The sequence below is a fragment of the Saccoglossus kowalevskii genome, chromosome 6 (assembly GCF_978046115.1).
Source record: "Saccoglossus kowalevskii chromosome 6, keSacKowa6.1, whole genome shotgun sequence".
Lineage (NCBI taxonomy): Eukaryota > Metazoa > Hemichordata > Enteropneusta > Harrimaniidae > Saccoglossus > Saccoglossus kowalevskii.
This window is the reverse complement of record NC_140646.1, coordinates 19,308,304-19,320,224: the sequence shown is the minus strand read 5'-3', so window position 1 is coordinate 19,320,224 and position 11,921 is coordinate 19,308,304. Positions and strand designations below refer to the sequence as shown.

Genomic DNA, 11,921 nt, shown 5'->3' with positions numbered 1-11,921 from the left:
GTCGCTCTACAAATTGTTGGAGCGCCCTCACACTAAAATAACAAGTTCGATTTGATGCGCTGACGGCTGAAGATGGCAGCTGTTATCCGAGTTCGTCGCAAACGAACGGCGGATCCCGCCGACAATTTAGTTTTTTCGTGCAAGAAACCTAAACATGGAAAATGCGAGAGTGAAACAGCGGGAACAGATCCACTGGAAGTCGAGAATGTATTTAGATTCGCTGGAACATCGGAAGAAAAGGTAGAGTTTTTAAACTTACGAGGATGACAATTGAATTCGTAATTTCGCAAGAGAAAAAAAATGTAATTTGTAAATACTACACCATATATTATATCGGCAACATTTGGACATGCTGAATGTCATTTAAAACTGTACAACATTTCTCGTATTATTTTTATAATCATCTTATACAACATAATTGATCCGGAAATAGCTATTTTTTAATTAATTGTGTTTTTTTTTTATTTCAAAGGATCACCGAGTGGAGCACATACAGCACGTCATAAAAAGTATGAAAGACAGACTGAAGAGAAGTGGACTGAACACAGGGCACGAGAAGTTGAATGCCAAAACCAGAGAACTTAGAAAAATTGCTTCAGAATCAAATAGATTCAAAGTTATTTCCAATCTGAGGAACATCAAGCTTGATGTGCAAGAAAAGACAATCATAAAAACAGGTTCTGAAGAGACTACCCCCTGTACTGGGGCTGGTGATGGCAAGCCCAATAATGTGTCTGTGTGTGACGGTGCTGAGGCTGCTGCTGTTGAAGCCAGTTTAGAAGAAAGTACAACGCAAACTGAGGCTAATAAATTATTTTGTTTGTATGATGTGTTGCAAGAGGTGCAGGAAGGAAGTAAGAAGGTATATTTTATTACGTCATGGGTTTTATTTATAGTATGCTCCGTGTAGAGATAAAATATATTGCGAAGAAACTTTTTTTTATGAGTAACCCGGTGGTACATGTAACTTGCATAACATATTTTTGTTACTATTGTTACAAACATACGATATAAATATGGCTGAAAGTATATTATGAGAATATTACAAAACTAATGCAAAATGCAGTATGACGATCGTATAAACTGATGCGTAGTGGTGGTCAAAGCAATCCTGTACTGCCCAAGTGCATATTTTGCAGTATTCTCGTGATAAGCTTATTGTTATACATCTGTTTCCTGCTTGTGATTATAATTTAGCGAGAAATAAATGTTCTGCATATTGAAGAAAAGCAATTATTGGAGTTGTGCCTAAGCAACCATTACAAGTATACTACTCACATGACACACTATGATTTTGTCGCATACATGTAAAATAGGAAAATGTCTGGATATGATGTAAATAATCAGAAACACATTTAATGTTTGCGATGAAGTTTACTGAAAATAAGGGATTGAATGCGAGAACAAGTGCTAATACATTTTTGGGTGAATTGAAATGCAGAACGCTAAATTCTATTGGTTTGGTTTGGTTGTAGATGTATAATAAAGATATATACATTATTAGGACTTGTATTTATGCATTGACTTGAACATTGTCTTCCCATTAGTTAGTTGCATATTATCATGAGTTATCATCAATGTGCAATAACTGCAATGCAGTTGCTGGACTGTAATTCATGTAATTTCTAGGTTCTCTAAAATATTATGGCATGGATTATTGGTTTGTCTAATGTCATGTAAATGTCCCCAATCTGAATAAAAATATTCATAGACCACTGAAATTCAGCATTATGCAGAGAATTGCCATTTACCAGTGTCATGCAATTCCCAGGTGACTGATTTGTTTACGATGACATAACTTTAAAACAACAAATCAAATGTATGCATCATATAGCTGTCTGTGATTGTATGTGGCGTCGATGCTGCATGCATGTGTTTATTGTGGTTGTCATGGGAACCTTGAAAAGCATTTACATGCCTGAAATCTTTCCATGAAAGTTTTTAAAATTTTGCTGAGGATGTATTTTCAGAATTTTTAAATGGAAACATTTCTAATGATTTCTACACAGGAGAAGTCACCAAAGTCAAGGAAAGAAACACCACAGAACCAAGATGAATTGATGTGCAATAACGTTAGAATGATACGTGAGAAACTTACCATTGAAGATGAAACAAAACCCAAACACAGAGAACCTGAGTACGTATATGACTTCTATTATGCTGATCCGACGTCCCTGGATTGGTCGGCCCTAGATAACGTTGTGTCGGTCACGGGATATAACGATATGGAACTAGTTTATGGTGAGGCAGAAATGGACGATGAATATTGTGATGATGACGACGACGACAGCAATGATGAGAGCAATTGGAGAAATGAATATCCTGATGAAGGTAAGAAAAAACAGGCTATTCACAGGAATGATGTGTTTCAGATGTTTAATATCTAATTTTTGCCTTTTTTGAAAATGGCCAGAAATTAAAAAAAACGGCTCCTTAAAAGCACTGGATGAGTTATGGGAGTGATTTAAATGTGTTGAGATATAAAAAGCATGTGTTTAATATTCCATAATTATGATTTGAATAGAATCTCTAAGCCCTTTACTTAAATTTTGAATAGGCTGCCTATATGGTATTAATCAAAATTTGAATAGAATCCCTATGCTTGTGATTATAATTGAATAGACTCTCTATGCTCATAAATGTAATTTGAATTGAATTCCTATGCCCATCATTATAATTTGAATAGAATCTCTATTCCCAATGATTTTAATTTTGAATAGGCTGCCTATGTGCTCATAATAATCAAAATTTGTATATAATCCTGATTATAATTTAAATAGACCTCCTATGTTCGTAATTTAAAATCTGATTAGGCTCCCCACATAATTTAAACACAACCTCTACATTAACGTAACATCATGTTTCTCAATGCAGAAGAACATGAGCGTGACAGTCTTTCAAGCGATGATGATGATGATGAAGACAATTACTATCATCAAAATGATCCATATCGAAGGAGAGATATTGACTATGAATATGAAGTACAAGACTACAACGCTAGTGATGATGACGATGAAGATGGGCTTACTCATGATCATTTCATTGTTTGAACATACTGGAAGAGTCTTTAGAAATATAACACAAATGTTATCATGTCGCAAGTGGATCCAAGAACCTGCCATACAATATTTACTGGGAACTTTGTTATTGTGTGAAATCTTGCCAGACTTGTGTCATTTTTGTAGATTTTCATATTTCATGCAAGTCATGAATATTAAAACGAAGCTTATGAATATTTATATTTATATACCCTGAATAGTATTGAAGCTTGTATTTTTTATTTTATTATATAAATTATTGACAGCAAAAAATGACTAATAAAACTAATACACAAGGCTAATACACAAGTTATTTGGTTGTTGTAAACACACTCTTTTGGTCAAACATTTGGTTTGGAATTGGAGAAGATTGATATTTCTTCCTCAACTATTAGAAAAGATTGCCAAGGGTGGTATTTGCTACATACAGCTGTGAAATGTTGTGATCTTTCAATTGTTTTTTTCTCTCTGTTGCAAATTTGGTAAACAAGTTAGTAATGGGCCTAATAAAATGATGGCTACAATTATTTTACAAAATCCAGTCAGGGAATGAAATCTTTTGCAATTTCTTTATTCTCATTGTCAGAAATTATCAGTCATTTTGTGCCATATTGTTTCCTGCCAATCTGATTAAAATCTGATGTAGTGTACGGGCTTTAATTATTTTGGATATAGACTTATTTTAAGTTTATTTTTCATTACTTTTGTTATTAATGCCCTTTTATTTTATTTTATTTTATTATTTTACTTTGATTTTGATTTTGTGATTTTTTTAATTCCGCCCTACCTACATCTGAGCCGATGCCTATGTAACGAGATTTCAACGAGACCCGCTATCGACGATTTTAGTCAACGAATCACAGACCTCCTTCTATAGCGCACATGATGACGTCACCGGGCGGAGTCGGGTGGCAAACACACTCAAATAAAATGGCGGATTATACCGACGTTAGCGACCGAGAATAACACGGCTTTTCGGTAAGTTTATCATTGTCAAATGCAACGAAAGTCATTTTTATGTTAATATTATGGCTCGAATGGTTCGACTTTAGATCGTTATTTTGCATAGTTATTCTGGGAGTGACGATTTTGTTTCCGCCGTTTCGACCGAACATCAGTGTCTTTTTCCAGTCGCCTGCCCTGGAGACGGGTGATGTTTTGTTGAAGATCGGGCCAACATCGTCTACGGTATTGAAACCGTAGCTGTAAATATTCATCAAATTGTATCATCATGTTGTACATTATACAATAAATCTTTATTAAAGTAATTGAGCTGATTTGGACTGGAATAAAATATTTTTTATTGGAACACATCGCAATTGATCAGGAAATATTTTTTTTGCTCCAATTTTCTGCGTCGATGCCGTGGGCCGGTGACCGTTATACAATTTAAAATCAGTTTGCATTGTTTACTATAGCTGTTTACAGTATTCTAATCATTACGATTTACTTATTTTTTTGCTTCCATTCTAGATAATTATGCTCAGTGATGTAAAATTGAAGCGATGACTGAATGAACGAACCTTGGTTGGCGAAGATTTATCTGGAAGTGTACACATTTGTTGGAAGTGAAAAAATATTCAATGTAATGACAAAAATTGTAAAATGCTGTGGAATTTCTTTTGCAAATAAAAATATACTAGCAATTTTCTATTAATGGTTTATTCAAGTGGGCAAAATATAATGTGCATAAAGATTGCCCGTAGAGTATCGCTACACTGAAAAGTAAGCAACCGACAGCCTGTATAAAAGGGGGGCTGTGATTGGCTGTTACTTACGCGAGATTTGAACGGGACTTACATAGGCGTCGGATCAGATGTAGGTAGGGCAGAATTAAAAAAAAATCACAAAATCAAAGTAAAATAATAAAATAAAAGGGCATTAATAACAAAAGTAATAAAAAATAAAATTAAAATAAGTTTATAGCCACAATAATTAAAGCCCGTACACTACATCAGATTTTAATCAGATTGGTTTCCTGCCAAAATGTTGTTCTATCAATTTTTATATATTTTTCAATTTTTTTTTTTTATTTTTTGACCAAATTAACATAATATTCTATTTCCTACATGTGTGGATAAAAAAAAATTAAGCATTTTTGATTTGTAAAAGATGATAAAGTTTACTTGGCAGTCGTACGTGTGACATCTACATGTCTGTAATAAGAGTGTGTGTTTGCAACAACTGATCATTTGAATAGACTCCCTATGCTGATGATTATAATTTGAATAAACTCCATATGCTCGTGCTTAATATTTTTGTATGTACTCAGCTTATGCATTTTAACTTCTGTTAATTTTAAAAAGAAAAGTCAATAAATTGAATATTCTGTTTCTAACACATCATTTATTGAAAACAAACTCTTAGGAATGTCAGGAACAAAATTATGTATTTGTGCTGTTGGTAGCCATGGCAATGCACAGGTTGATTTTAATCAAAATTGGTAAGAATATCACAAGGGTTTGATTGCTGTGGAACAATAATTTTTATGATTTTACTATGCATCATGGGAATGGAGAGTGATCTGTTACAACTGTATATGCAATACAGTGAGATAAGTAATTATAATCTGTTTCTGCTCCAAGACAGTACACATTAGATTTTGGCTATGGGAGTGGGGTGAAGTGTGTTCTGTTACCTCAATCATAGATATCTATACTGATACCAGTGTTTATAAGCGTATCCAAACATAGACATTATTGGAGAAAGTGTCATCAGCACTACTCTGATATCAGTGTTAATGTACGCCACTGCTTAGACATTATTGTAAAGAATGTTGAAGAGCGCCACCACATGGACATCGTTGGAAAGAGTGGCATCAAGACTAAAAATGTGATGTCAATGTTGAAGAGCGCCACCACAGAGACATGTAAAGAGAAACTATATTCTCATTCCATACATTCAATACTAATGGATGAGTCAGATGTTTCAGCTTTAGTATCGAGTGTCACGGTAAATAGTAAGTTACATTGCAAGCTATATCAGTGTAGTCAAAACTGAAGTGTTATCCCACACATAACCACACATACTCACAATGACTATTGCGCGAGTCAAATTTCTGACGTCAAAAACAACACGCAGAATATAAATGTGCACACAAAATAAGCCTAGTAAATTCACGGTCAGAACGACATACTCAGTTACAATTGACATCGGGAACTATTCCACTGTCTTACCGGCAGTCACACCTGAGTAGAAAAAAATCAAAATTACAGACACATGTACGAACATATAAACATGAAACAGGTTCAAAATCGCACCTCAGTAAATAAGCCTCGCCACTGTAAGCAGATATTACCTCAAACTAAAACGTTGTTTCCTTTATAGTATTTCAGACTAGAATGAAAAGATTTCTAGATCTTTGGCAGTAAATGTATAACAATCAGCAACAAATACCAAACTTTATCAGTCAAAAGATCCAATTAAGCAAATAATTTTTGTGTAAACATACATATATGTATCTTTCCTGTTTTGAAAAACCCGTTTCCCAACGTGCCTCCTTCTTTGAGTTTCAAGCCGTATTCACGGTGGCTGTTCCCATATAGTAAATATCGGTAAATTTATAATAGCATTTATTTTATTATCACGTGTACGCCAGCTGACTGTTGCATGTTTTATATGTAATATTTTATAAATTTCAAACAATTTGATAAATCACAACACGCTAACGGATGCATGCCAGTAAGCATACACGTGATTGAACGAAACCCGCAAAAATGAAACGTGGGGTCATAAATGTTTTATAAATATTATATACATAAATCATTCATATTTTCATGGAATTCACTGTAATCTACTGTACTTTTGATGATAAATCAACTAATAATATATTCTCTTTATATAAGGGGGGGGTCATCCTTAATAACCATTACCGATTTTTACTTCCATGCATACATTTGTTGAGATAGTGATTACTTATTACTCATTCGTCCACTATATAGTGCATTTTATGTCAATTTCACTCAACCATGGAGTTGTGCAAAGTGTCACATGGCACCCATATCAAACACAACGCACAGGACAACTGTGTTGTCTTAAACCCTACCACAGTCCCTTTATAATCGGACTGTTTACGGTTTTCCCCGCTATATATTCATACACTATACATAGCAAAGAACGTGCCACACCTGTTATATAATCGTACGATGACAATACGGCAAGGACATAGTGATTTTCACATAATACTATAAATAAATTATTACGACCCCCAAATGACCCTAAAGCTTGGTAACCATGAACTTAACTTTTTCACCACCAGAATTTCCCGCCCTAATTTTCCTGCACTTTTTTTCTTATATTCTAATATATATTCTTTAATATTTCTCAAAACAAATCCTAATTTGGGGACTAATAGGCAAAATTTGAGTCAATTTTTCTGTTTTTGCTTAAAAAAATTGCTGTTTTTGTCCCTGTCTTCTGAAGGAAAGTGCAGACTATAAATGAAACTATTTTGTGAATTTGTGATAAAAAAAAAACGGAGAAAAGGTTACGACATCTCAACCAACCTAAAACAAAGATATCACAAACCGATCGATGTTTGGTTACGTAAGAAGCTTCAATAATTAATAAATAAATAAATAAATAAATAAATAAATAAATAAATAAATAAATAAATAAATAAATAAATAAATAAATAAATAAATAAATAAATAAATAAATAAATAAATAAATAAATAAATAAACTGATCGGATTAAGTAACAGTTTGTTTTTATTGATACCGCGCTGTTCGTGGCATCTCGTCTCCATTAGATGTTGCAACGTGACTATCAAAATTGGTCGAATAAAAAACACGAGTAAGCTGCTACAAGGTATGTGTGTGCGCGCACGTACACACATACGTACGTAAGTCAATAATTTAGAACATGTCACTCAAGTTACTTTCAAAATTGAGAATGATCTTTAACGATCTTTCATTTGGGATTCTGAGAATACATCACAGTGCCGTGGAAATAAACTAAATGGCAAGACACATTAAATAAAATCTTTTAATTGCACAACATCGCGATTAACGTCCCATGATGCACCATTCATATCTGATTGAAAGGTTAAGGTGACAAAAAAGGTCAAACACAATCTTAATCACACATCCGATTCAAGACATTTATCGGATTTTCTGCAGTTGTCAAAGAGTATATTTCCTAAACGTCGTGGCTAATCGAGTTGATTAATTTCTGCTGATACAACATATTCCCTAATAACGACAAAATGGGATTTAATTTGTCATAATTTGCGAGTTTCCCATCTAAAATCCGGGGAGGGACTGAATCATTACATTTTGCAAACATTTTATTCGCATGTCCACTTGATATTTCCCTCAGATCGTTTATATTATGCACCATATTCACCATTGACAATATTTCAACAAAATCTTCCATCATATACCCCTTGTTTTCAAATGAGAGAACCCTTTACATTGGCATGTTCATTTCTGTATTTTGTGTACCTTTTACTTCGGCATAAATACGTTTCTGTGGCGTAAGCTACCAATGTGTAAATTCTCTTCCAAGACACATATCAGCACATTATACCGTAAATATTATTCAATAGCTACACCGGGGTTGTAAAAGATGTGAATAAGGCACACCACACTGAGATATCATTCACAGCGAGTTTGGAATTCTCAGCTGCATAGGAAACCACATTATTTATTGGCATTTCGCGAAAACGTGGTTGCTATGCATACCTGTATACAATTGTCAAAACATATTATTGGTTTGAAATTCCAGAATAAAACAGAACACGTTATAATGAAACAGCAGTATATTCATTGCACTTATAGCGTAAAATATTAGTATGATAATCAGGGAAATCGAATGTTTAACTAGTTCTCATGCAAACTACCAGCGTCCTATTACATCACTACATCCTATTCGATTAGAAATCATATCTTTAACATTCGTATCAGCGCTTCTACCACAAATTGAAAAAAACAAGAGTGTTTATGTTTTAAAACATATTAGGTATTATCTCTATTTTGGTTCTTCAATTGGTTGTTTCAAATTTAAAACGCTCGTCGTGTGGTAATGAAAAGTTAAACTTTAAATGAAAGTAAGACAAAATAGTGGGATCGAAGACAATACTGAGAAATAAGAAGTCAATAGAATAGTATATTTGTTAGGTCGATATCGGTGTTCGATACATAACAGACTCAACATGTGTCACGTCAATACATAAGAATAACGTCAATACTTGTGATGTATAACAATCGAGATATTTGTCAGTCCCCGATAAATAACAGTCCGGATATATGAAAGATTCCGTACCAGATTGACCGTATATAACACAGATACGATGCATACACTACCACGCATTATATACAAATTATTCAGGCTCAATGCAGGATTGATGTATACATGGATGTTATACCAGTATATACATCGTGTAGTGGGGGTTTGGAACAGAATGTACACGTAATTTATACATGACCAAAAAAAAAACGAATAAAAAAACTCGTTTATGAAAAACACAATCAATGGTATCTGTGTATTGTTTATTGTTTCTTCTAATTCACAGGTAATCCTAAACTTCAGCAAGTTTTTTGTAATATCTAAGATCCTGCACAATGTTTCAGCAAACACAAGTTCACGCGTATGTTATTTATGCATCTCTGTTAAGGTAGAGATGCAGGTTGGGAGACTATATTTCTAATTGCCTCTAATAACTGTAATTACATGAGTAAGATGTACTTTTTACCAATCAAGTTATATATCATTTGAAAGAGTTTTATTTAAACTTTTGAGTTTTATGGTTTACAATAATGTACTATGATACCATATTAAGTGGTGTTGATTTTGGGTTAAAATCATGCATTTTAGGTGAAAGTGCACTTAAAACTATTTAGCTTTTGAATACATACCCTGATTTTAATTTAAGAACACTTATTTAAAACTTCTGTTTACTAGGAACATAATGGCTTATTTATTAGTGCTTCCATTGAAAAGTTTTTACACAGTGCTCTTTGAAACATTCACATTTTATAAATCCTCCACAGTTAACAGAGCCGCTAATTGGCAGCTCTATTGTTTCCGTTCCAGTGAAGACAGTGAAACCATACGAAGCCATTTACTTAGGATAGACCTGAATAATGACCCCTGAAAATTTCATCGAAAACAAATGAACCGTCTAGAAGTTAAATAGTTTTAAAGTTGAAATTTGGAGTAAAAAATGAAACGGAGATAATCGCCATTTTGTAAAAAAAAAAGTTTTAAAACGAATCATTCGCTTCATATGTGTAACAGAAACTCCTAGAAATACACCATACACCGTAATTTGCCGATGTTAAATCGTCAGGTAAAAAAAATAAAATAAAAACATTTACAATTCGAGGGAAACTGACAAAAAATCGTCCGCGAAGTCTCAACCTAGCGTGAAAACTGTCATGGCGTCGTGTTATCAATTCCACTGAGGGAGGGACACAATGGATTACGTAAAGCCGATGACTTATTCATACAGTTATATAAACATAGCGATCGCCATTGGGTGGGTTGAGTCTAAATTTACCTTCCCTCAAACCTTTAAAAAATACGCTGTATGACGCAGTTTCCGTGGACCGTGCGAAGTTCGACGACCAGGTTGAAAAGGGCCCTAATATTTTACTACACAACGACTATTCGCAAACGCCAGTGAAACAAATTCGAAATAAAGTCACATTGGAATAGGAACTATTGTAAATCGATACAGGTTTCATTCAACTACAGACGAGACAGGCCGATGCAAATTAAACGAACTCTGACCTCTGGAAATACCTCATTCATAGAGTTCCTTAGTACCAGAGGTCGCCGATCACGACCATACAACGTAGTTTGCGACATCGCTACCGGTGCATGCTAGCTGACAAGGGGGTTTCCGATAAAGGTAACCAAGATGGCATCGCAGAGTGCATGATTTTTCCGCGGTGTTTAAAAACAGCATCTCATTGCCGATTTGTCGGTAATTTCCAGGGTATTTTTTTTATTTTTATTTAACCGAGCATTTTATGTTTGTGTATTTTGGCACTGAAAAGTTAGTTATCGATGACAGCAACAGCAGTGTTGTTTGTCAATTTCAATCACAACGATAATCATTACATCGAAACGAAAAATGTTTACTTCAGTTTTAAAATGCCGTTGGAGTAAAAATTTGTGGAAACATTTTTTAGTTTCGCCCACAATGCGAAAAAGCTTGAAATCTATGCACCAAGAAAACAAAAAAAATTGTGGCCTTGTTTTGCGCGAAAATTAAATCGCCCTATCGACGCTAACTCCTACATGAAAATAAATGAAAAACCAATTTATTTAAGGGTGAAAAAGTTTACTTATCAGTTACAAGTGTATGTTTTGTTTCATTCCGCTTGCATGCTGGAAGCGTCTACGTCTTGTCTGTTTTGTAGTTTGCTAGTTGATCGCGCTTGAGGTAAGTAAACAGAGAGCCAGGACAGGAAGTCGCACACCGTCTGCTCCGTAACTGGGGCCAGCAATCATTTGCATATAACATCAACAGTGACTTGTCAATCAAAGAGCAACGTAAACAAACTTTCGGGACTTTTAATCACATACGCGTGCCTCGGTTCCCTATATTTTAAAATTGATTTTTGAGTATGTTCCAACAATGACAATGCTCCGAAATTTTAACACTATCTAGCCAAGACTGTCTGGGAGAGAAAAAGCAAAAAAAAAAAAAAAAAAATTCACGAAAAATGCTCACGAACCTGCATCTCTACCTTATTAATGGTTTAACTTATACGACAGACCGTATTGAACACAATTAAGGTTATGCTAAGAGAAATGTAATATTTCTTAATTTATATATTAATTATATTAATATGGTATAAATTGTACTGAAACTTACAAGCTGTATGTGTATATTAGGTATATTGTATTTTATCATGTTGACAAAGTAAATAT

At 34.0% G+C, this 11,921-nt stretch overlaps 1 protein-coding gene and 1 long non-coding RNA gene across 2 annotated transcripts; both read left to right on the top strand.

Annotated features, from left to right (window-relative positions):
* The first annotated feature begins 20 nt into the window (after nucleotides 1–20).
* LOC102809760 (putative RNA polymerase II nuclear localization protein SLC7A6OS) lies at nucleotides 21–3,347 on the top strand. The gene is made up of 4 exons (XM_006817083.3): nucleotides 21–240; nucleotides 473–862; nucleotides 2,010–2,331; nucleotides 2,875–3,347. The coding sequence occupies exons 1-4, from the start codon at nucleotides 73–75 to the stop codon at nucleotides 3,048–3,050; spliced, it is 1,056 nt and encodes a 351-aa protein (XP_006817146.1). The 5' UTR covers nucleotides 21–72; the 3' UTR covers nucleotides 3,051–3,347.
* Nucleotides 3,348–3,756: 409 nt separating this feature from the next.
* Nucleotides 3,757–5,376, top strand: LOC146741863 (uncharacterized). The gene is made up of 2 exons (XR_014929807.1): nucleotides 3,757–4,016; nucleotides 4,512–5,376. It is a non-coding gene; the product is annotated as an uncharacterized LOC146741863 (long non-coding RNA).
* The last annotated feature ends 6,545 nt before the right edge of the window (nucleotides 5,377–11,921 follow it).